Source organism: Heptranchias perlo, chromosome 7, assembly GCF_035084215.1.
Source record: "Heptranchias perlo isolate sHepPer1 chromosome 7, sHepPer1.hap1, whole genome shotgun sequence".
Lineage (NCBI taxonomy): Eukaryota > Metazoa > Chordata > Chondrichthyes > Hexanchiformes > Hexanchidae > Heptranchias > Heptranchias perlo.
In genome coordinates, this window is record NC_090331.1 from 76,903,638 (window position 1) to 76,929,821 (window position 26,184).

The 26,184-nt window shown below is 43.1% G+C and overlaps 1 protein-coding gene across 2 annotated transcripts in view; it reads right to left on the reverse strand.

Annotated features, from left to right (window-relative positions):
• vps8 (VPS8 subunit of CORVET complex) overlaps nt 1-26,184 on the reverse strand; it is a 624,186-nt gene that overhangs the window by 595,615 nt on the left and 2,387 nt on the right. For both annotated transcript variants that reach the window (XM_067987929.1, XM_067987930.1), the window contains exons 2-6: nt 21,639-21,707; nt 20,232-20,362; nt 17,899-17,995; nt 8,303-8,335; nt 7,302-7,356 (exon numbers count right to left, since the gene is read on the reverse strand). In XM_067987929.1, the coding sequence (XP_067844030.1) occupies nt 7,302-7,356; nt 8,303-8,335; nt 17,899-17,995; nt 20,232-20,362; nt 21,639-21,707 (385 nt within the window). The remainder of the gene's footprint in view (nt 1-7,301; nt 7,357-8,302; nt 8,336-17,898; nt 17,996-20,231; nt 20,363-21,638; nt 21,708-26,184) is intronic.

Here is a 26,184-nt window from a genome sequence, read left to right on the forward strand (position 1 = left end):
AATAATATTAAAACTATCCTACATATTGGATTTTAAAGGTAGCTTTTTACAAGACTTGGGGTTTGAACTCTACATTAATGATTTATGATCAGATGTTATAGTAACTAAAATGGGTCAATGGCCATGTTGTCTTACTAATTCCTACCAATAAAATCAATATTTAATTCTTCTCTACAGTCAGAGGTTAATTTCTTAAAAATTTACAGATTTAAGATATTAATATTTAATGGTTTTCACTGGTATGTCAGTTTCTAGTTCTGAAACCAAAACATTTTCAAATACTTCATCTTTTACTTTTAAAAAGAGCTTTAACTATATTACACCAGCAAAGAATTCATTCTAACACAACTTGGACATCAAAGAAAGGAATGACATGAGCAAGCTGATGTCCCACATTCTTCAGGTTTCCTACTCCACTCAGTTGCTATACAGGATGTGGCTAATATAGGTTCCATGAGATTAATTTCTCATGTAAAGCTTTTCATGTTCAAATATCACTAAAGAGAATTGATAAAGCTTAGGAACTTTTATTGCCTTGAAACACATGATGTGAAGTATTGTATTTTCTATGTTTATCTGCTGATTTATTCTTGCTTCTGTATAATTTTGCTTCTTATAATAAACTAGTACTATTACTAGTTTTTAGCCTGAGTGATATAGCCCATTAGTGTGGTGTTTTCCGAGAGATTTGGAGGACACTGTGGATAGCTATACTATTCCCTGTGCATATCCCAACAGTAAAGGGGTTCATTATTGCACCATTACATCTTACATATTTCTAGGTCAAGATCACAATTTAGTTCATAGGAAGCACAAGCTTTCCTTTGGAAGCTGACTTTTTGCATTAAGCAAGAGTAAAATGTATTAGGAAGAAGCTCAAACATCCACTAATGTTTTATAAATCAGTAAATCTAATAATAATGAAGTAGGTGAGTTACTAAGAAACAATGAAGATTATTTATATAAACAGGACACTTAGGATGCTTTTGAACTGTGACTTTAGCATTGCTGTGAAGTAGGATTCCCACTTTCTACCACAGCTCAAATTGTAGTATAACTCTAGAGTCAGATCCCAAACTGACTCCAGAGAAAAACAGTGCAAGACCTCCTGCAGGGGGGCATCATTATCAAACCCTGCTTAAAAAGTGCTCTGGGGCTCCCTTCGATCTCTAAGTACCCAGTGTTAATTTAAATCTTTAGAAGGCAGATTGTTCCAACCACGCACTGTAAATTTTAAACTGAGTAAAACTCGTTCCTGGGCAGGAGAATTCCAGTTGGAACCAGACACTATAAACAAAGTGTTATCTATCTAGAACCGATGCTGAAGCTACTCGTCCAACACCGGTAGTTGCAGCATAAATGCACTATTAATCCAGCTATCACTTAATCGCTAATTGCTTGAATGCTCTGTCCTTCTCTTAATAAGTCTTAATTTTATCTATATTTTCAAAGGTTATCCTAAAACACAGGTGCTAATGTACTACAGTGCTGTAATGCTTCCAAGAAAGTAAATTGGCATCTAAGCTTAGCTACATTTAAACCTGGTATACAGGTTTGACTCCATATAATCATACAGTATAGAAGGCCGCCTTTCGGCTCATCGCACCTTTGCTGGTGCTAACTCTTCAACTGGAACTGTCAACTTCTTACGCTATTTCCCTGCCATTTTTATATTCTTTTATATTCTTCCTTTTCAGATACTTATCCAACTCCATATTAAATGATTTTACAGTCTTTGTCTCAATAGCCACTTGTGATAAAGAATTACATGTTCTAATAACTCTTTTCTATGAAAAACAGAGATGGAGACAGGCCAAAAATACCATATACACAAGGGATGGAGACAGGCATATATCACATACACAAGAGATGGAGACTGACATATAATACCACATACACAAGAGATGGAGACTGGCCTGTAATACCACATATACAAGAGATGGAGATAGACAAATACTATATACTGTACACGAGATGCAGACAGACATATAATACCACACATACAAGAGATGCAGACAGACGTATAATACCACACATACAAGAGATGCAGACAGACGTATAATACCACACATACAAGAGATGCAGACAGACGTATAATACCACACATACAAGAGATGCAGACAGACGTATAATACCACACATACAAGAGATGCAGACAGACGTATAATACCACACATACAAGAGATGCAGACAGACGTATAATACCACACATACAAGAGATGCAGACAGACGTATAATACCACACATACAAGAGATGCAGACAGACATATAATACCACTTATACATGAGATGGCGACACACATATAATACTGCATATACTAGAAATGCAGACAGGCATATACCATTTACACAAGAGGTGGAGACAGGCTTATAACATTATATACACAAGAGATGGAGACAGTCAAGCCATGAAACTGGCATTGTTTGATTATTCCCGGAGTACTGGCTTTTAATATGGCAAAATCATATACACTTTTCTAATAATCTGCAAAATCAGATTATACCACAGCATTTTAGGAATTGGGTAAACTTCAAATCTGTCATCTTATTTCAGTCTAACTTGCTGACTAGTAGCTAAAAAAAGATTCACTCTTACAATATTTTAAACCAAAAATTATTTTCATTAAACAATTACTATGAAATTACTGGACTGTTCTCCTTTACGCCAATAACACAGGGATTTTTAAATCATTTGAAAAAGTTATTTAGAAAAAAATCACTTGACATTTAAATATTTTTGTGTTTCTTTCTTGGAACAACATAACTATTGGGTACAAATTCCAAGATTACAGTAAACCAGCACCGTACCAGTATAATTTACCAGTAATAAAAAAAAGCTACTGTAGGCTATAAAATCATTAGTCTCTCAGACTACCATTAGTTTTGATTATTATAATAAAATGTTAATAATGATTATTGGGTTAAAGGGAATAATTTTAAATAGAAAAATGCCATATACTGTAATTTACTTTCTGCCAAATATCCCATATAACAAACAATAACATGCTCCTTCACTTCCTCTGTCCAAAACCAAAATAGTGGAAAATTTGTTAAGTACACCTCTACTAGTAGAGACATATGGGTATACTTGCCAGTGAAATAATACTGCAGCTGAGCCATATTATAAGCTTGTGGAAACCAACTTAATACTTCATATTGTTCATCACTGAAAACATCTGCACAGTGTGCAGCAGTGGCAAATACTGTGCAGAAGGTTAAGAAGGCCATTAAGTTCTTGGGCTGTACAGAACATGGAATAGAACAGGATGTGATACAAGGTATTTGTTCATCCCCATCTAGAGCATTGTGTGCAGCTCTGGTCGCCATATTGCAGGAAAGACATCATGGCACTGAGAAAGGTACAGTGAAGGACTACCCATCTGATACCCGGCATCAGACATCCAAGCCAGAAGTAGAGACTACAGAAGCTGAGTTTGCTTACATGAGAAAAGAGACTAATAATGAATCTTATTGAGATACAGTCTACTCCTCTTAATTCAAAGTTATGTTGGGCATTAAAAAAAAATCAAATTATCCAGTTATTCAAATTAAGCGACTTTCAGTTAACAGGAGTAAACTTTTTTGGTTCGTTTGGCCAGGATGTTATGGTAACAGGAGTAGACTGAATTCAAGATGCTTAAGGGGATCAACAAATTAAACCCTGCGTAACTGTTTACCATTGCCCCAAGAACGACAACAAGAGGGCATGAAATTAAGTTGAGTAGAGGCAAGGTGAATGAAAAGATCAGATATATATACTTCACACAAAGAGTGGTGTGTGTTTGGAATAGGCTGCCCAGAGAAGTGATCATGACAGCATCAATAGTTTTCAGTGAGAGCTGGACAGCCATTCTATTTTTGAACTCTGGTGCTGGCCAGACAAACCAAAATGACCCTTTCCTGATCCTGTACTTTCCTATGTCCCAATAATAAGGGGGTTCTATGGAGCTTCTTTATCTTTATTGAAGTTTCAATCCAGATTAAGGAGAAAAAGTTGCTTACATAAAGTCTGTAATAAGAGAGAAAAATCACAAACCAGAAAATGGTGTTTACAATTCTGTTGCTGGTATTGTTTAGCTATGAAGCATACCCATTGTGTCTGTACAGTGGAGTCAGCCTGAAAAATATTGTAGATGGGTATAATCTATAAATTCTTAAGAATTTAATAACCTATGGCACCAGAATATGCAACCCCACATTACTGCAATTAATGGAGTTCCAGTTTGTAAAGAAGCAGAAAGCAAGCAAACCCCTAGGTACACCCACACCTCTGTGTTCTGTACCTTTTCCTATTACATCCACGAGGACAGGAGGAGAAAGAAGAGACCACAAGTCAGCGTTCAGCGTTATCAGCACAATTCACATAAAAACTGTTAAACTTTCCCTCCATAACTTAAAAAAGGAAAACACAACACTCTGTACATGGAAGAAAAACAGGAAATCAAAAAAAGGTTGGTACAACATTACATGAACTGTCACTGTACAAAGTAAAAGTGAACACAAGCAGTTAAATTACTTTCCATAAATTTAATCTTTCACATCAAAAGAATACAGACAAGAGGGTCAGTGTGCTTACTGTGTTTCATAATCAAAAAAGAAAGACTTGCATTTACATAACCTTACTACATCTCTAAGAAAAGTCTCAAAGTGCTTCCACAAATTATTTTTGGAGTAGTCACCTGTCATTTATACAAAAGTGTCATCCAATTTGCACACAGGAAGATCCCACAAACAGCAATGAGACGACAGACCAGTTCATTTGTTTTGGTGGTGTTACTTGAAGGAGGAACGCAGGAAACTCTCTATTTTTCTTGTAAAAGTGTAATTGGACCTTTTATGTCAATCTAATTAGGCAGATGGCAATTCCACTAAAAGACAGCACTGCTGCAGCTCTCCCTCAAAACTGTACCAACTTGTCAGCATAAATTATGTGGTCAAGTCCTGGAGTGGGCCTTGAACACACAAACTTCTAACTTAGAGGTGAGAGTGCATAGCTGTAGACTCCAAGAAGATATCAATGGGTTGGTGGAGTGGGTGGGAAAGTGGCAAAAGGAGTTCAACCCGGAGAAGTGTGAGGTAATGCACTTAGGGAGGGCAAACAGTAAAAGGGAATACGCAGTAAACGGGAATATATTGAGAGGGGTAGAGGAAGTGGGAGACCTTGGAGTGCATGTGCACAGGTCCCTGAAGGTGGCAGAACAGGTAGATAAGGTTGTGAAGAAGGCATACGGAATGCTCTCCGTTATTAGCCGAGGTATAGAATACAAAGGCAGGGATGTAATGATGGAACTGTATAAAACGCTGGTAAGGCCACAGCTGGAGTACTGTGCGCAGTTCTGATCACCACATTCCAGGAAGGACGTAATTGCTCTGGAGAGAGTGCAGAGAAGATTTACAAGAATGTTGCTAGGGCTTGAAAATTGCAGCTTCGAGGAGAGTTTGGATCGGCTGGGGTCATTTTCCTTGGAGCAGAGGAGGCTGAGGGGAGACTTGATTGAGGTGTACAAAATTATGAGGGGCCTAGATAGAGTAGACAGGAAGTACTTGTTTACCCTAGCTGAGAGTTCAAGAACTAGAGGACATAGATTTAAGCTGACTGGCAGAAGGATTAAAGGGGACATGAGGAAAAACTTTTTTTTTACCCAGAGGGTGGTGGGTGTATGGAATTCGCTGCCCGAATTAGTGGTACAGGCAAGGACCCTCAACTCTTTTAAAAAGCAGTAAGCTGCAAGGCTACGGACCGGATGCTGGATGGTGGAATTAGAATGGGCACTGGTTGTTCTCCGAACCGGCGCAGACATGATGGGCCAAATGGCCCCATTCTGTGCTGTGTCTTTTCTATGGTTCTATAGCACTAAGCCAAGCTGACACTTCAATGATTGAAGCACCTTACAATGATGTAAAGAATAGCTTATATAACAATAGTAACTGTACTCCAAAAGCATTTCATTGTGCTGACACCATAAAGCATTATATAAATGCAAGTATTCTTTTTCTAGTCAAAATGAATTACAGGCACAGGCATGTTCTTAAAAATATCTGCGGTACACTCCTTCCCAGCTATAATTTTGTAATGTAGATTAATTTATACTAATGGAGCAACACCACATCACTCAGTCTACTTGGATGAGAGCAATGCTATACATATGGAGGTCAAGGTAATCTTCTGACCTCACAGTGAAGCAAAACCAAAATACTTTGCACTATAATTGCCCAAAAGCTAAAAAGGGATCCAATGCACCTAACATAGACATAGAAACATAGAAAATAGAAGCAAGAGTAGGCCATTCAGCCCTTCGGGCCTGCTCCACCATTCAAAAAGATCATGGCTGATTGTCTAACTCAGTACCCTGTTCCCGCTTTTTCCCCATATCGCTTGATCCCTTTAGCATTAAGAAATATATCTACCTCCTTCTTGAATGCATCTAATGACTTGGCCTCCACCTGTATTTTAGATCACTGTTACCCTCTATACTGGGACATATAAAGTAGATTTTGGGGGAAAGTTTACAATCCTGAAATTCAAGATTCAATTGGAAAACAGTAGGGGCCAGGGTACTGTCAAAATATCACCCATATTTCTCAATGTCTCGGACATTTATTTTTGTAGATCCAGATTGATATACCATAGTATGAAGGAATGTTGATCAATTCCGCCACCCTGCTAAGCTCTCAATCTCAACCGTGATGTTGGGTGGAAGGAGCGAGTGGAAACTAGTTGCTTCCCCACAATGAAGGAATGAAAAATTAGAGAGAAGCCATTCTTGCACAACTACGAGCAACCAGCTCAAAAATACAAGCAGAGAACCCTAGAGGAGATCACCTGCTGTATCAGCAGGGAAGGCATGTGAGCCAGGGGGTAAAAATGGAGGTAGTACATACTCAGGAAATGGACTTTTTTTAGGATGGAAAATCGCCGGCCCAGAGCCCATGATTTTCTGTCCGTTCATTTTACTGGACAGAATATCATGGGCTCTGGGCCGGCGATTTTCCATCCTATGTCCCCTAAAAGCGCCAATTCACTGGAATTGCCCAATTGCGGAATTAGCCCTATTTCATCTCCTTTGTAAACGTTAACAGCGATTTTTAAAAGAGAAACATTAAGTAACATGAACAATGAATTTGTAACATAAAATTGTAAATGCAGAGTTCTTGAAAATACATCACAACACAGGCATGATTAAACTAAAAGTATCTGAGGGTTCAGGTCATGAATTATTTGCAGATAGGAGAATTTTCAGTTCAATGCTACAAACATCATTACGTTTTGTTACTAAGACTACAGAAGATTTCTACCTTACCAAATACGAGTGCCAGTCCATGTGATGTTCCCACTGCTATTACATTTGATACAACCTAGAGAACCATAAAGTGTGTTAAAAAGAAAACATAATTAAAGATTCTTTGCTGCAATTTCTGTGCACCACAAATGCCATCATTTCTAAAGACAACAACACAGTTCCATCTTTTTTAGACATGTTGTTTTCCTTCCCTATCTCTTTTTAAACTACATTCAGACACAATGCCCAAAGAGAAGTTAGCAAATTCTATTTGAACTTTTATCTCCCTTTTTGCAAGTTTTCCACAGCAATGCTTATGGTAAGTTAGAAGATGCAATGTTTTATAAGGGCAGGACTGCAAGCCTGGGTACTATTTTGTGGTAGGCCAGTCTAAATGTAGGGCCAGACTTGCCCAGGCCTACAGGGACAAAATCAAGTATTTCCCCTTAACGGGGAGAAGCCACTTAAATTTGCCAGGAGGCAAACTGATTTTCGAGTGAAAGCAACAAAATTAAATCAAAACGGTACAGTCAGGAGAGATCAAAACTAAATTACATTCAATGCCCACCAGTCACAGAATGCAAACATGGGTCCTATTTTGATACAGGCAGTCGAATGCAAACATGGGTCTTCCGATTGGGAGCCAGATAAAGACTGTTTAGGGGTAAGGGGCATGAACCAAATAAATACTGAGCCATGAGAGCTACTGGGTAGCTGAGGGTATCATCTACTTAATCTTTGTCCCCAAAGAACATGCTGCAGAATTCAGTCAAAGAAAAACCATTAACTTTCATCTGCACAATAGACTGCAGTTTTTGATTCACACTCTTACCTAATTTGGACACTATCCCAAACAGATACATAGTTCATAAAATAAATAACTCTACTCACCTTTTAACAATGCCTATTTTTCTCTTCAACTTGCATATGTAAATTCTACACATATATTAACCTAGAAATTATTTAGTCAATTAGTTTTTCCATAATGTAGGGTGGAAGATTATATATAATTGTATACTTACAACAGCAGTGGGCAATCCTGCATCGACTCTATCCTGTAAATCAAAAAGTTGTAAACTTTTACTATGGAACAGTCTCACCTCACCAAATGACCACTGCACTCAAATTCTGTCATATAGATAACACAATCTCATATCACGAAACATGAAAAATGTTCAAGTCACATAAGCCATGAGTCAAACAAACACAATGTTTTCCCTCTATATTTGACAGGTACACATCCATGGAGGTGAAACAGTACTCTATTATGCCAAGCAATATACACAGTTACCTGGAACCTGCTGGGCTATATGTAGCCCAAAGTCCTGGGATCAAAGTCACAGTAACAATTAGAGAAGATTTTCTCTGTTTGCTATTTTCCACGTATTTATTCGTTCATGGGATGTGGGCATCGCTGGCAAGGCCAACATTTATTGCCCATCCCTAATTGCCCTTGAGAAGGTGGTGGTGAGTCACCTTCTTGAACCGCTGCAGTCCGTGTGGTGAAGGTTCTCCCACGGTGCTGTTAGGAAGGGAGTTCCAGGATTTTGACCCAGCGACGATGAAGGAACGGCAATAAATTTCCAACTCGGGATGGTGTGTGACTTGGAGGGGAACGTGCAGGTGGTGTTGTTCCCACGTGCCTGCTGCCCTAGTCCTTCTAGGTGGTAGAGGTTGTGGGTTTGGGAGGTGCTGTCGAAGAAGCCTTGGCAAGTTGTGGCAGTGCATCCTGTGGATGGTACACACTGCAGCCACAGTGCGCCGGTGGTGAAGGGAGTGAATGTTTAGGGTGGTGGATGGGGTGCCAAACAAGCGGGCTGCTTTGTCCTGGAAAGTGTCGAGCTTCGAGTGTTGTTGGAGCTGCACTCATCCAGGCAAGTGGAGAGCATTCCATCACACTCCTGACTTGTGCCTTGTAGATGGTGGAAAGGCTTTGGGGAGTCAGAAGGTGAGTCACTCGTCGCAGATTACCCAGCCTCTGACCTGCTCTTGTAGCCACAGCATTTATGTGGCTGGTCCAGTTAAGTTTCTGGTCAATGGTGACCCCCAGGATATTGGTGGTGGGGGATTTGGCGATGGTAATGCAGTTGAATGCCATGGGGAGGTGGTTAGACTCTCTCTTGCTAGAGATGGTCATCGCCTGGCACTTGTCTGGCGCGAATTTCACTTGCCACTTATGAGCCCAAGCCTGGATGTTGTCCAGGTCTTGCTGCATGCGGGCACGGACTGCTTCATTATCTGAGGAATTGAGAATGGAACTGAATACTGTGCAATCATCAGCGAACATCCCCTTTTCTGACCTTATCATTGAGGGAAGATCATTGATGAAGCAGCTGAAGATGGTTGGGCCTCGGACACTGCCTTGAGGAACTCCTGCAGCAATGTCCTGGAGCTGAGATGATTGGCCTCCAACAACCACTACCATCTTCCTTTGAACTAGGTTTGACTCCAACCACTGGAGAGTTTTCCTCCTGATTCCCATTGACTTCAATTTTACTAGGGCTCCTTGGTGCCACACTCGGTCAAATGCTGCCTTGATGTCAAGGGCAGTCACTCTCACCTCAGCTCTGGAATTCAGCTCTTTTGTCCATGTTTGAACCAAGGCTGTAATGAGGTCAGGAGCTGAGTGGTCCTGGCGGAACCCAAACTGAGCATTGGTGAGAAGGTTATTGGTGAGTAAGTGCCGCTTGATAGCACTGTCTACAACATCTTCCATCACTTTGCTGATGATTGAGAGTAGACTGATGGGGCGGTAATTGGCCGGATTGGATTTGTCCTGCTTTTTGTGGACAGGACATACCTGGACAATTTTCCACATTATTGGGTAGATGCCAATGTTGTAGCTGTACTGGAACAGTTTGGCTAGAGACGCGGCTAGGTCTGGAGCACAAGTCTTCAGCACTACAGCCGGGATGCTGTCGGGGCCCATAGCCTTTGCTGTATCCAGTGCACTCAGCTGTTTCTTGATATCATGTGGAGTGAATCGAATTGGTTGAAGATTGGCTTCTGTGATGGTGAGGATATCGGGAGGAGGCAGAGATAGATCATCCACTCGGCACTTCTGGCTGAAGATGGTCGCAAACACTTCAGCTTTGTCTTTTGCACTCACGTGCTGGACTCCACTATCATTGAGAATGGGGATGTTTGCAGAGCCTCCTCCTCCCGTTAGTTGTTTAATTGTCCACCAGCATTCACGACTGGATGTGGCAGGACTGCAGAGCTTTGATCTGATCCGTTGGTTGTGGAATTGCTTAGCTTTGTCTATAGCATGTTGCTTCCACTGTTTAGCATGCATGTAGTCCTGAGTTGTAGTTTCATCGGGTTAGCACCTCATTTTTAGGTTCGCCTGGTGCTGCTCCTGGCATGCTCTTCTACACTCCTCATTGAACAGGGTTGATCCCCTGGCTTGTTGGTAATGGTAGAGCGAGGAACATGCTGGGCCATGAGGTTAAAGATTGTGCTGGAATACAATTCTGCTGCTGCTGATGGCCCACAGCGCCTCATGGATGCCCAGTTTTGAGCTGCTAGATCTGTTCTGAATCTATCCCATTTAGCACGGAGATAGTGCCACACAACACGTTGGATGGTGTCCTCAGTGCGAAGACGGGACTTCGACTCCACGGGGACTGTGCGGTGGTCACTCCTACTAATACTGTCATGGGCAGATGCATTTGCGACAGGTAGATTGGTGAGGACGAGGTCAAGTAAGTTTTTCCCTCGTGTTGGTTCACTCACCACCTGCCGCAGGCCCAGTCTGGCAGCTATGTCCTTCAGGACTCGATCAGCTCAGTCAGTACACTCTTGGCGATGGACACTGAAGTCCCCCACCCAGAGTACATTCTGTGCCCTTGCTACCCTCAGTGCTTCCTCCAAGTGGTGCTCAACATGGAGGAGGACTGATACATCAACTGAGGGAGGACGGTAGGTGGTAATCAGCAGGAGGTTTCCGGGTACAGTAGCATATTTGTTATGTTACTGGACTAGTGATCCAGAGGCCTGGACTAATAATCCGGAGTCATGAGTTCAAATCCCGCCACGGCAGCTGGGGAATTTAAATTCAATTAATTAAATAAAATCCAGAATTAAAATACTAGTATCAGAAATGGTGGCCATGAAACTACCAGATTGTCGTAAAAACCCATCTGGTTCACTAATGTCCTTTAGGGAAGGAAACTTGCCGTCCTTACCCGGTCTGGCCTACATGTGACTCCAGACCCACAGCAATGTGGTTGATTCTTAATTGCCCTCTGAAACGGCCTAGCAAGCCACTGAGTTGTAAAAATCTTGCTAAAAAAAGTCATAATAAGAATAAAACTGGACAGACCACCCGGCATCGGACCACTAGGCACTGGACACGACAAAGGTAAACCAAGCCCAGTCGACCCTGCAAAGTCCTCCTCACTAACATCTGGGGACTTGTGCCAAAATTGGGAGAGCTGTCCCACAGACTAGTCAAGCAACAGCCTGACATAGCCATACTCACAGAATCATACCTTTTAGCCAACATTCCAGACTCTTCCGTCACCATCCCTGGGTATGTCCTGTCCCACCTGCAGGACAGACCCACCAGAGGTGGTGGTACAGTGATATACAGTCAGGAGGGAGGGGCCCTGGGAGTCCTCAACATTGATTCCGGACCCCATGAAATCTCATGGCATCAGGTCAAACATTTTCTAAGTATAAAGAACACATTTGCAATTCTGCCACAGAGGAAATTACCCCCCAGTACATTTGTTTTTTCTTCAAACATCAGAAATGCCCTTTTAATTTAGTTTCAGGGGTAGTTTCAAACTGACAGCCACTTGCTTCAGTTTATGATGAAAAGCAACATCAGGTCAAAAACTATGATATTCATTATAAAGTGTGGTAGTGTGGCAGATAGCAGACTTGTGCACCTGAGTTTCAGATGTGAAGTGGCATTCCTATAATTTCTACTGCGAGGCATTACAATCAACACGGGCAGTCACTTTGGGATATTTTTCTATGTAAATGCAAATTGTGGTTGATGGTGGATAGAAGTCTACCTTCTCCAACTCTGTAGTGCACAGCAATGTTACACCTCACCCACTGTACCACTGCAAGCCATTCATTCTTTTTTTTGATTATACCTCTGCGAAGAGCCTTAGGATGTTTTTCTACATTAAAGGCTGTATTACATAAGTGCAAGTTGTTGTACAGCTCTATTCACATGGATATGTCAATGTGGCCCATTTTGCTGCATCCTGCTCAATACTTTCCTCTCAAACTTAGACTAATCAAATAAGTTGGATAATATCAGCAGAGTTCAACATTTAAGCCATTAGGATTTTGACCAACTATATTCACAATAAAGGCCTTGAAATTACAAAGCGAGATACTAGCTTAAAATGGCTTAATGCCACCATTAAAATAATTGTAAACAATTTTACAACACCAAGTTATAGTCCAACGATTTTATTTTTAATCCCACAAGCTTTCGGGGGCTTTCCCCTTCCTCGGGCGGTGTGGAGATGACAATTTCGAATCCTTCGCATTTTAAGATCACATAACAAAGCCTGGTGATTACTGCCCGTTGCCAAGGCAATCACAGTGAGCAGACAGAAAGGTGTCATCTAAAAGGCCACTGAATATACAACCCCCCCAAAAAAAAAGAGAGACAGAACGAAGACAGTCAATGACCCGTTATATTAAAAACAGATAACATTTGTTCGCTGGTGGGGTTACATGTAGTGTGACATGAACCCAAGATCCCGGTTGAGGCCGTCCTCATGGGTGCGGAACTTGGCTATTAATTTCTGCTCGACGATTTTGCGTTGTCGTGTGTCTCGAAGGCCGCCTTGGAGTATGTTTACCCGAAGGTCGGTGGCTGAATGTCCATGACTGCTGAAGTGTTCCCCGACAGGGAGAGAACCCTCCTGTTTGGCGATTGTTGCGCGGTGTCCGTTCATCCGTTGTCGCAGCGTCTGCATGGTCTCGCCAATGTACCATGCTCTGGGGCATCCTTTCCTGCAACGTATGAGGTAGACAACGTTGGCCGAGTCACAGGAGTATGAACCGTGCACCTGGTGGGTGGTGTCCTCTCGTGTGATGGTGGTATCTGTGTCGATGATCTGGCATGTCTTGCAGAGGTTACCGTGGCAGGGTTGTGTGGTGTCGTGGACGCTGTTCTCCTGAAGGCTGGGTAATTTGCTGCGAACGATGGTTTGTTTGAGGTTGGGTGGCTGTTTAAAGGCGAGTAGTGGAGGTGTGGGGATGGCCATAGCGAGGTGTTCGTCATCATTGATGACATGTTGAAGGCTGCAGAGAACATGGCATAGTTTCTCCGCTCCGGGGAAGTACTGGACGACGAAGGGTACTCTGTTGGTTGCGTCCCGTGTTAGTCTTCTGAGGAGGTCTACGCGATTTTTCGCTGTGGCCCGTCGGAACTGTCGATCGATGAGTCGAGCATCATATCCCGTTCTTACTAGGGCGTCTTTCAGCATCTGTAGGCGTCCATCGCGTTCCTCCTCGTCTGAGCAGACCCTGTGTATTCGCAGGGCCTGTCCATAGGGGATGGCCTCTTTGACGTGGTTAGGGTGGAAGCTGGAAAAGTGGAGCATTGTGAGATTGTCCGTGGGCTTGCGGTAGAGTGAGGTGCTGAGGTGCCCGTCTTTGATGGAGATTCGTGTGTCCAAGAAAGAAACTGATTCTGAGGAGTAGTCCATGGTGAGCTTGATGGTGGGATGGAACTTGTTGATGTTATCGTGTAGTCTCTTTAGTGATTCCTCACCGTGGGTCCATAGAAAGAAAATGTCGTCAATGTATCTGGTGTATAGTGTTGGTTGGAGGTCCTGTGCAGTGAAGAAGTCCTGCTCGAACTTGTGCATGAAAATGTTGGCGTATTGGGGTGCGAATTTGGTCCCCATGGCTGTTCCGTGTGTTTGGGTAAAGAACTGGTTATTGAAGGTGAAGACATTGTGAACCAGGATGAAGCGGATGAGTTGTAGGATGGCGTCTGGAGATTGGCTGTTGTTGGTGTTGAGTATTGATGCTGTCGCAGCGATGCCGTCATCGTGGGGGATACTGGTGTATAGTGCCGAGACGTCCATCGTGGTGAGAAGTGTTCCTGGTTCAACAGGTCCGTGGGTACTGAGTTTTTGTAGAAAGTCTGTAGTGTCGCAACAGAAGCTGGGGGTTCCCTGCACGATGGGTTTCAGGATGCCCTCGATGTATCCAGAGAGGTTCTCACACAGGGTTCCATTGCCTGATACGATAGGACGTCCAGGTGTGTTGGCTTTGTGTATCTTTGGGAGGCAGTAGAAGTCTCCCACGCGGGGAGTGCGTGGGATGAGAGTGCGTAGGATGTTTTGAAGGTCTGGATCGAAGGTCTTGATCAGTTTGTTGAGCTGATGGGTGTGTTCTTTGGTCGGGTCTGCGGGTAACCGTCTGTAGTGTTCCTGGTTGTCCAGTTGTCGGTATGCTTCTTTGCAATAGTCCGTTCTGTTCTGTATGACGATGGCTCCTCCTTTGTCCGCTGGTTTGATGACGATGTTGCGGTTGGTCTTGAGAGCTTTGATGGCGTTGCGTTGTGCTCGGGTGACATTCTGGACTGTCTTCCGAGTGCGGCTGATGAATCTGGCATAGACGCATTTCCTGACAGCTTGAGCATACATGTCAAGCTGAGGGCAGCGACCCTCTGGAGGAGTCCAGTGAGACTCTTTCCTCTTCGGTTGCTGTATCACAGAACAGCCATGGGGACCAAATTCGCACCCCAATACGCCAACATTTTCATGCACAAGTTCGAGCAGGACTTCTTCACTGCACAGGACCTCCAACCAACACTATACACCAGATACATCAACGACATTTTCTTTCTATGGACCCACGGTGAGGAATCACTAAAGAGACTACACGATAACATCAACAAGTTCCATCCCACCATCAAGCTCACCATGGACTACTCCTCAGAATCAGTTTCTTTCTTGGACACACGAATCTCCATCAAAGACGGGCTCCTCAGCACCTCACTCTACCGCAAGCCCACGGACAATCTCACAATGCTCCACTTTTCCAGCTTCCACCCTAACCACGTCAAAGAGGCCATCCCCTATGGACAGGCCCTGTGAATACACAGGGTCTGCTCAGACAAGGAGGAACGCGATGGACACCTACAGACGCTGAAAGACGCCCTAGTAAGAACGGGATATGATGCTCGACTCATCGATCGACAGTTCCGACGGGCCACAGCGAAAAATCGCGTAGACCTCCTCAGAAGACTAACACGGGACGCAACCAACAGAGTACCCTTCGTCGTCCAGTACTTCCCCGGAGCGGAGAAACTACGCCATGTTCTCCGCAGCCTTCAACATGTCATCAATGATGACGAACACCTCGCTATGGCCATCCCCACACCTCCACTACTCGCCTTTAAACAGCCACCCAACCTCAAACAAACCATCGTTCGCAGCAAATTACCCAGCCTTCAGGAGAACAGCGTCCACGACACCACACAACCCTGCCACGGTAACCTCTGCAAGAAATGCCAGATCATCGACACAGATACCACCATCACACGAGAGGACACCACCCACCAGGTGCACGGTTCATACTCCTGTGACTCGGCCAACGTTGTCTACCTCATACGTTGCAGGAAAGGATGCCCCAGAGCATGGTACATTGGCGAGACCATGCAGACGCTGCGACAACGGATGAACGGACACCGCGCAACAATCGCCAAACAGGAGGGTTCTCTCCCTGTCGGGGAACACTTCAGCAGTCATGGACATTCAGCCACCGACCTTCGGGTAAACATACTCCAAGGCGGCCTTCGAGACACACGACAACGCAAAATCGTCGAGCAGAAATTAATAGCCAAGTTCTGCACCCATGAGGACGGCCTCAACCGGGATCTTGGGTTCATGTCACACTACATGTAACCCCACCAGTGCACAAATGTTATCTGTTTTTAATATAACGGGTCATTGACTGTCTTCGTTCTGTCTCTCTTTTTTTTTGGGGGGGTTGTATATTCAGTGGCCTTTTAGATGACACCTTTCTGTCTGCTCACTGTGATTGCCTTGGCAACGGGCAGTAATCACCAGGCTTTGTTATGTGATCTTAAAATGCGAAGGATTCGAAATTGTCATCTCCACACCGCCTGAGGAAGGGGAAAGCCCCCGAAAGCTTGTGGGATTAAAAATAATATCGTTGGACTATAACTTGGTGTTGTAAAATTGTTTACAATTGTTAACCCCAGTCCATCACCAGCATCTCCACACCATTAAAATAGTTAAGGAAAGAATTTCATATGAACACACTAAGCATTCGAACATATCACTCAGCATAATTTCACGGCCAAAATAATCAGTTGGAAGAATTATTTGTTAACACCATGTAAACCTACATATTAGCTGTTTATGGACATACTCCAAGGACTGACAATTTATGGAAAATAAACTGAGCTAAGATTCTGGCCCTTATAACATCTCCACCACAACAACCACCTACTTCCGCCTCCATAACATGGCCCTCCTCCACCATACCTCAACCCATCTGCTGCTGAAACCCTCATCCATGCCTATGTCACCTCCAGATTCGACTATTCCACTGCTCTCCTGGCTGGTCTCCCATTCTCCACCCTCTGTAAACTTCAGTTCAGCCATATCATATCCCCCACCAAGTCGTACTCACCCATTAGTCCTGCCCTCGCTGATCTACTTTGTCTCCCGGTCCCCCAACGCCTCAACTATAAAGCTTGTGTTTAAATCCCTTCATGGCCATGCCACTCTTATCTCTATAACCTTCTCTAGACCTAAAACACCCCAGACTCCCCCTCCTCCGACTCTGGCCTCTTGTGCTTCCCCACTTCCCCCCCCCCCCCCCCCCCCCAACATTTGTGGCCATGCCTTCAGCCATTTTGGCCCCACACTTCAGCGCCTCTCCATCTCCCTCTCCTTCTTTAAGACTTCCCCTTAAAATCCACTCTTTGACCCAGCTTTTGGTCACCCCTCCTAATATCTGGCTCGGCATCCATTTTTTGATTGCTTCTCCAAGAAGCATTTTGGAATATTTTTCTATGTAAATGCAAATTGTGGTTGATGGGGTGGATAGAAGTCTACCTTCTACAACTCTGTAGTGCACAGCAATGTTACACCACACCCACTGTACCACTGCAAGCCATTCATTCTTTTTTTTGATTATACCTCTGCGAAGAGCCTTCGGACGTTTTTCTACATTAAAGGCTGTACTACATAAGTGCAAGTTATTGTTGATCTTTTTGTCTATTCCCAGTCACAATCTGGCCTGATCTCTTTGTTTCCGACCCATGGCAAAACTGCTAGTTATCCCAATCTTATCTCTCAGGCATTGCAATAATGGATATAGCACCGATCTTTCCATCAAGAAACCATGCAATAGCTTTTAGAAACATTAGTCCTCTACATCTCTAATTTCTATTTACAACAGTCTGTTGTTTTGGAATATTTTAAACTACAAGATGCTTTCATTAAAACAAGAAAATGACCACCATGACCAACATTCGTCTGTACTTGTATTGCAGGTGGAATCAAATGGTATTTAGCCAAAAGACACAACTGCATACCTGACACCATCACAGGAAATGTTTAAAACAGCTTATGAAAAAGCAAGGAAATACACTTACTGCCGCAGACACAACTTGTGCAGAAACTCCTTTAAGAACTGATCGCCGAACAACTGAACCGTGAATGCATGAGCTGACATCTGAAGCTTTTTTCCTTCTGGAGGATGCCAAACGTTAATAAGGGAGAAGATAGAAAAGAAACTGTGAGAGACTAATCAACACGTGGCCTTGTTTTGTCACTACTTCACTAACATAGCAAAGCAGATCTTAATCTAGACCCTTCTGAATAAATCAGTAACAAACAATACTAGTCAAGTCCATTAGTTGCAGAGGTCAATGACAGATATAGTGCAGACGATTTCACTGTTGTGGTTACATTATAATTATTTCATAAGTATAGAGAAGTTCTTCAAGTCACAGCCTCCATTGGCATCACTGTGTGTAGAATGTCTTTTCTCAAATTCCCAAAGTAGATTTCCATATACCATCAATAGCAAAACAGAAGGCAGGAGGTGTGGAAGAGTGGCTGAGCATTCTTCCTGAAGATAGCAGTCTCTTCAGTGCTTTCTTACAGCAGCATGCCTGAGATTAATAAGTCACTTGTGTGGGGAATGGCCAGCATAAATCCATACCCAAAGAGACCATATTGTTGCACTACATATGAATAAAATGCGGTCAATGCCATGCACTTATTAATCCCACTGCAAAATCAGTTTTACTTTTAAACATATTTCCAAATAGAAAGGGGGGTGGGGGAGGGGGGGGGGGGAAGAGAAAAATCTAGGGCAGCACATACTCCCAGAGTCAGGCAGATCCAGATCCCCTACCAGACCAATCCAAAGTCACAGTCCCCATTGCACTCAATAGAGTCACTCTGTGCGTAAGAAATTCCTCCCTGCAGTGACATCACTGGGGTAGCCTGGAGTCAAAAAGCTCATTGAGGTAAAAAATAAAAATGACATTTTCAACAAAACATAAGTTCATTTTTTGAATGCCATTTGGTACTAATGTTAACAAAAATGTACTCTCCCACACTTTCCTTTCCCCTTAAAATCATATTTTTAATTCTAGTTTCCCTGCAATTAATGGCATATTGTTTGTCACTAAATCTGTAGTGAAAAGCCACTTGTGAACTTCATGTATTATAATTATGGAGGAGGCAGCCAATCCTGAAAAATGGGCAACATATGAAACATTAATATACCATTATTATTTTAACAGATACTCATGACTTGCGAGAGCAACGAAACCCATTAATTAGATTCCAGACTGTGACTCACTCCCACATATCCATTATTCTATCTATAAACCATTATTCTAGATATAAATCATCTGAACCCTTGATCATTCTCAACCTTGGCATCCTACTTGACCCTGAGATGAGCTTCCGGCCACATATTCACTCCATCACCAAGACCGCCTACTTCCACCTCCGTAACATCTTCCATCTCTTCCCCGCCTCAGCTTATCTGCTGCTGAAACCTTCATCCATGCCTTTGATACCTCTAGACTTGACTACTCCTCTGCTCTCCTGGGCGGCCTCCCATCTTCCACCCTCCATAAACTTGAGCTCATCCAAAACTCTGCTGTCCGTATCTTAACTTGCATCAAGTCCCATTCACCCATCACCCCTGTGCTCGCTGACCTACATTGGCTTTCAGTCCGGGAACATCTCAATTTTAAAATTCTCATCCTTGTTTTCAAATCCCTCCATGGCCTCACCCCTCCCTATCTCTGTAACCTCCTCCAGCCTTACGACCCTTCGAGATCTCTGCATTCCTCCAATTCTGGCCTCTTGCGCATCTCCGATTTTAATCACTCCACCATTGGCTGCCGTGCCTTCAACTGCCTAGGCCCTAAGCTCTGGAATTCCCTCCCTAAACCTCTCCGCCTCTCTAACTCTCTCTACTCCTTTAAGATGCTCCTTAAAACTTACTTCACCTGTCCTAATATCTCCTTATGTGGTTCGGTGTCAAATTTTGTTTGATAACGCTCCTGTGAAGCGTCTTGGGACGCTTGACACGTTAAAGGCGCTATATAAATGCAAGTAGTTGTTGTTGTTGATTAGGTCCCAGCATCTGACTCACTCCCAGGTATTTATTATTCTAATATAAACCGTCTGACCCTTTGATTAGATTCCAGCTTATAACTTCACTGCCACCTATTATATATTCCATCTGAGCCTCTCCGTTAAATTTATAGTCCATAACCATAGTGATAAGCAGGATAGCCATTGGTGGATAAAATAGAAACTGCAAATCAATTTAAACTTAATAAAACACATACCAGGGTAAAGCCGGCAAGTTTAATTTGAGTAGAAATTATTCCCCCAGAGCTCTATATTTTTGTCACTTAGTGAATTATTTTTAAACACTTATTTTTAAAACACTTACCGTTTTAAGTTTGTCCGGTCCCCACTATCTGAACTAGCAAGAGACGAGGTTTCACCTGAGTGTGCATCAATGTTATCCGTATTTAAGAGAGCTGGGTCCTCCAATATAAATGATTCATCTTCATCTTCTGTCTGTGTGGGGGAGAGGTACGATGGAAAGGGAAGAGAAACACAGGCTATACAATTTATGATAACTTTTTTTCCACACCCCCTATCCATTTTTTCACCTTGTATCACCTGCAGCTAATAGGGTATGCACTGCAGATGCAGGCCCAGATTTTCCACTTTCATGGAACTGGCACACATCTTCAGTATGACAGAACTTCTGCCTGCCACAGAGATGCACATCGACACCAGATCTTCTGGCCTTGGGATCATTAACATATCTTTGCCAGCCTCCCCGACGTCCACCAATGAGTCCAGCCACACTGGGAGGGGGTTTATTGCAGTAGGCTGTGAAAACCTCCCACAACATGGCAGCTCCTAGCAGCCAGCCAAAGCAGGTCAATTTTTTCTCCCCCCTTTATTTAGCATTATAGCCTGATTTTTTTATATGAAATCTCCCAAATTGCGCCAAAAAGATTGGTGGAAGGAGGAGAAGAAATCTCAGCCACAGCCTATAGGAATTCTGATGAGGTCACACCCAAACTTTAACCTATCTTTTTCAGGTGCTGATCGGCCTACTGTGCATTTGTTTTTATTTTGGATTTCCAGTATTTGCAGTGTTTCTTTTTAGATACCCTTACATTTCACAGCCAGTTTCAGGAGGGCAGCACTCTACTGGGCCCTTTTTTAAAATTCGTTCATGGGATGTGGGCGTCGCTGACAAGGCCGGCATTTATTGCCCATCCCTAATTGCCCTTGAGAAGATGGTGGTGAGCCGCCTTCTTGAACTGCTGCAGTCCGTGTGGTGAAGGTTCTCCCACAGTGCTGTTAGGTAGAGAGTTCCAGGATTTTGACCCAGCGACGATATATTTCCAAGTCGGGATGGTGTGTGACTTGGAGGGGAACGTGCAGGTGGTGTTGTTCCCATGTTCCTGCTGCCCTTATCCTTCTAGGTGGTAGAGGTCGCGGGTTTGGGAGGTGCTGTCGAAGAAGCCTTGGCGAGTTGCTGCAGTGCATCCTGTGCATGGTACACACTGCAGCCACGGTGCGCTAGTGGTGAAGGGAGTGAATGTTGAGGGTGGTGGATGGGGTGCCAATCAAGCGGACTGCTTTGTCCTGGATGGTGTCGAGCTTCTTGAGTGTTGTTGGAGCTGCACTCATCCAGGCATCCTTCAGTGACCCTCTCCCTAGTTTACAATTCCATAGGACGCAGGCAGAAATGGAGTCAACGAATCTGACAACAACTCCTAAGACCCATAACTTTTAATACGGTGAATGTGCCTTATCTCAGCAAAAGGCTTACCTCATTCAATATGCTTTCTAGGGTAGGTGGAGTATCGACTTGAGGAATGTCAAACTCCTTGTCATCAATCTGCATGAAAAGAAAATGAGAAATTGACTTTTTTTGCATATAGTCACTCATGAATAAGCTGATCACACATGAAGCACAAACAAGGTGAGCTTTACAGCTATTTTTGAAAAGGGCAACACCTTCATTAAAAGGGTGCATGGCAAACCTTTTCGCATTGTTTATAAACACAAAATGTGATTAGGTAGACCACAACAAACATCAGTTGCACACATTATGATCATATGCCACACGTTGCTTTTGGATCCTCTCCCTTTACAAATATGATGTGGAGATGCCGGTGATGGACTGGGGTTGACAATTGTAAACAATTTTACAACACCAAGTTATAGTCCAGCAATTTTATTTTAAATTCACAAGCTTTCGGAGGCTACCTCCTTCGTCAGGTGAACGATGTGAAAATGAAATCCTCGAGATGAAATCGCATTTATAATTCACAGAACAATGCTTGGTGAGTACAGACAGTTTTTTCAACTGCCCGTTGCCAAGGCAATCAGTGTGCAGACAGACAGGTGTTACCTGCCAGGTCTCACAGAATATACAGTATATTCTGTGAGACCTGGCAGGTAACACCTGTCTGTCTGCACACTGATTGCCTTGGCAACGGGCAGTTGAAAAAACTGTCTGTACTCACCAAGCATTGTTCTGTGAATTATAAATGCGATTTCATCTCGAGGATTTCATTTTCACATCGTTCACCTGACGAAGGAGGTAGCCTCCGAAAGCTTGTGAATTTAAAATAAAATTGCTGGACTATAACTTGGTGTTGTAAAATTGTTTACAATTTACAAATATGAAAACAGATTTTCCTAAAACTTATTTCCAGAAGATAGTGTGTCCCTTTAAATATGAAGTAGGTGGTCCCCCACCACAATAATTCCATCTTTCTAAAGTATCTTGCTGGCACAGGCCAATTTGATCAAATATTACATTAGTAGAAAAATCTATTCAGACAAGTCCAACTTCAGGAATGTTACAATTTCAAGAAAATGTATTTATTTTCAATGTGAACTTTTTGAAAAGCCCTTACCACTGAATACACATTCAAAAAAATGTTTTTTCTCCCCCTTTTTTGGTCTCCCTGCAGCAAGTGCCAACCCTGCCCTAGGCGTTCATCAATGAAAGTAGACGATGCCAGGGGCATCTCTCACTCAAATTTTCCTCTCAATGCCAGTGTGGAGGTCCCTCCCCACAGTAGCATGGCTGAGATTGGGAATTCAGTATGAAAGATCACAGGCACAAATCTATCTTTTAGTATTCTATGGTGCAACACATTACAGCTCCAACATAATGTGCCATCTGGACTGAATTGTATTGCAACCTAAAGCATGACACAAATCAGACGACACAACACTTCACAGACATCTGTGCAATATGAGTTTTATTTTAACCTGCTAGATTTATCATGGGTCAGCAGCAGATTGTATTGCTACATTGCTTGTGGAAATAGAACTTAGGCCAACCTGATCACTATGAAGTAGTTTCCATCTACTGTGCACTAAGATGAATAGGCTCAAGTGAAAAATAGTATGAGACAGATGTAATCAAGCATCGATCTACTTGTTAACACCTGGATGTTCTTCTCACAGTGGGGCAGTAGAACAGTCCACAAATACAGCATGGTCATTTGGAGACAAGTATTCAGCGTATTGTAATAGAGTGCATCTGATATTGACTAACTCATAAAAGCATAAAATGTAGCACACTACAAAAGACAGAAGTAACGAGTTTGGATAGTAAAGCTAAAACTGGCAAACCTAACACAATGAAACAGGAAGCCACTATAAACAAGCTTTCAAGTTTAACTGGGACATGTTTAAACACCTTGAAACAAACAAATCAGTTTCACTGATTACTCCACATTATTAACTGAGTCACTGGGAGTGTTGGTACAATGTGGAGTTATGCTCTTAAACAATAGGTAGCTCCAACAAACGGTGGTAAAAGTCTCATTCTAAAAAGGTAATAAAGTTATGTGTCATTAACAGAGAGGTCAACATCAAGGAAATATTAGGAACAGCATTTATAATCAGTAAAAACAGATTGTAAGAGTTTCTACAAGTATGTAAAAAGGAAGCGAGTAGCGAAAGTAAATGTTGGTCCCTTAGAGGCCGAGACAGGAAAAATTATAATGGGGAATAAGGAAGTGGCAGAGACAAATATTTTGTATCTGTCTTCACAGTAGAAGACACAAAAGCATATCATAAATAGAGGGAAACCTAGGGGCTAATGAGAGTGAGGAACTTAAAGTAATCAAGAAACTAATGGGGCTAAAAGCTGACAAATCCCCTGGACCTGATGGCCTACATCCTAGGGTTCTAAAAGAGGTGGCTGCAGAGATAGTGGATGTATTGGTTGTGATCTTCCAAAATTCCCTAGATTCTAGAACAGTTCCAGCGGATTGGAAGGTAGCAAATGTAACCCTGCTATTCAAGAAAGGAGGGAGAGAGAAAACAGGGAACTACAGGCCAGTTAGCCTGACATCAGTAGCCGGGAAAATGCAGGAATCCATTATTAAGGAAGTGGCAACAGGGCACTTAGAAAATCATGATATGATTAAGCAGAGTCAACATGGTTTTATGAAAGGGAAATCGTGTTTAACACATTTATTAGAGTTTTTTGAGGATGTAACTAGCAGGGTAGATAAGGGAGAACCAGTGGATGTAGTATATTTGGATTGCCAAAAGGCATTCCAGGAGTTGCAACTCCAAGGAATGGGGGGGGGGGGGGGAAGAGAAAGAGAGAGAGAGAGAGACACACACACACACACACACACACACACACACACACACACATCGTCCAGCGCTGGAAAAGAGTGTGGAGGGCACTGAAGACCGGGGACTGGGGGGGAAGGGAAGAGAGGGAGATGGGGGGTGGGGGAGAGGGCCAGAGATCAGGAAATTGGAGAGGGAGACATCAGGGGCTGAGAGGGATATCAGAGAGGGAAACCTCGGGGTGGGCGTGGGGTTGGGGGGGGGGGGGGGGGGAAGAGGAAGAATAGAAAAACAGGATATTTTTTAAATGATGAGAAACTATTAAATATTGGTGATCAGAGGGCTTTGGGTTTCCTTGTACACAAAGCATAGAAAGTTAGCAAGCAGGTACAGCAAGCAATTAGGAAGGCAAATGGTATGTTGGCCTTTATTGCAAGGGGGTTGGAGTACAAGAGTAAGGAAGTCTTGCTGCAATTGTACAGGGCTTTGGTGAGACCACACCTGGAGTACTGTGCACAGTTTAGGTCTCCTTATCTAAGGCAGTGCAACGAAGGTTCGCTAGATTGATTCCTGGGATGGGAGGGTTGTCCTATGATGAGAGATTGAATAGAATGGGCCTATACTCTCTGGAGTTTAGAAGAATGAGAGGTGATCTCATTGAAACATATAAGATTCTGAGGGGACTTGACAGGGTAGATGCTGAGAGGTTACTTCCCCTGCCTGGAGAGTCTAGAACTAGGGGGCATAGTCTCAGGTTAAGGGGTCGGCCATTTAAGACTGAGATACGAAGGAATTTCTTCACTCAGAGGGTTGTGAATCTTTGGAATTCTCTACCCCAAAGGACTGTGGACGCAAAGCCATTGAATATATTCAAGGTTGAGATAGATAGATTTTTGGCCTCTAGTGGAATCAAGGGATATGGGGTTCAGGCAGGAAAGTGAAGTTGAGGTCAAAGATCAGCCATGATCTTACTGAATGGCGCAGCAGGCTCGAGGGGCTGGATGGCCTACTCCTGCTCCTATTTCTTATGTTCTTATGTAATGGGGTAGTTGCGCTACATGCTTTGCATGATGATAACATGATTTTCACATCACACCGGTAGGAGAGAAGCAAAATTATTCTACTAAACTTGCAGCAGTTCATTGAAGAAGTAGCCTTTCTACTTTGCCCTAGCACCATTGCAATATAACCCTAACTACAGCAAACTCAAGCCATATAACATTAAATGCTGCACTGACACTTAAATGGACTTCAGCACATATTCTAGGCTAACACTTCAATGTAATACTGAGGGAATGCTGCATTGTCAGAAGTGCCAACTTTCAGATGAGATGTTAAACTGAGGCTTTGTTGAAAAAGAGCTGGAAGTTCTCCTGGTGTCCTGGCCAACATTCCTCCCTCAACCAACAGCTCTAAAAAGAGGTTAACTGGTCGTTCATTTATTTATTATCTGTAGGACTTTTCTGTATTCAAATTGGCTGCTCCGTTAGCCTACACAACGTCAGGTTCCACATATACACTGACGACACCCAGATCAACCTCACCACACCTCTCTCGACCACTCCACAGTCTCTGATTTGTCTCACTGCTTGTTCGACTTCCAGTATTGGATGAGCAGAAATTTCCTCCAAGTAAATATTGGGAAGACTGAAGCTATTGTCTTTGGTCCCCGCCACAAACTCTGTTCCCTAGCCACCGACTCCATCCCTGAACCAAACCATTCGCAATCTTGGCATCCTATTTGACCGTAAGATGAGCTTCCAATC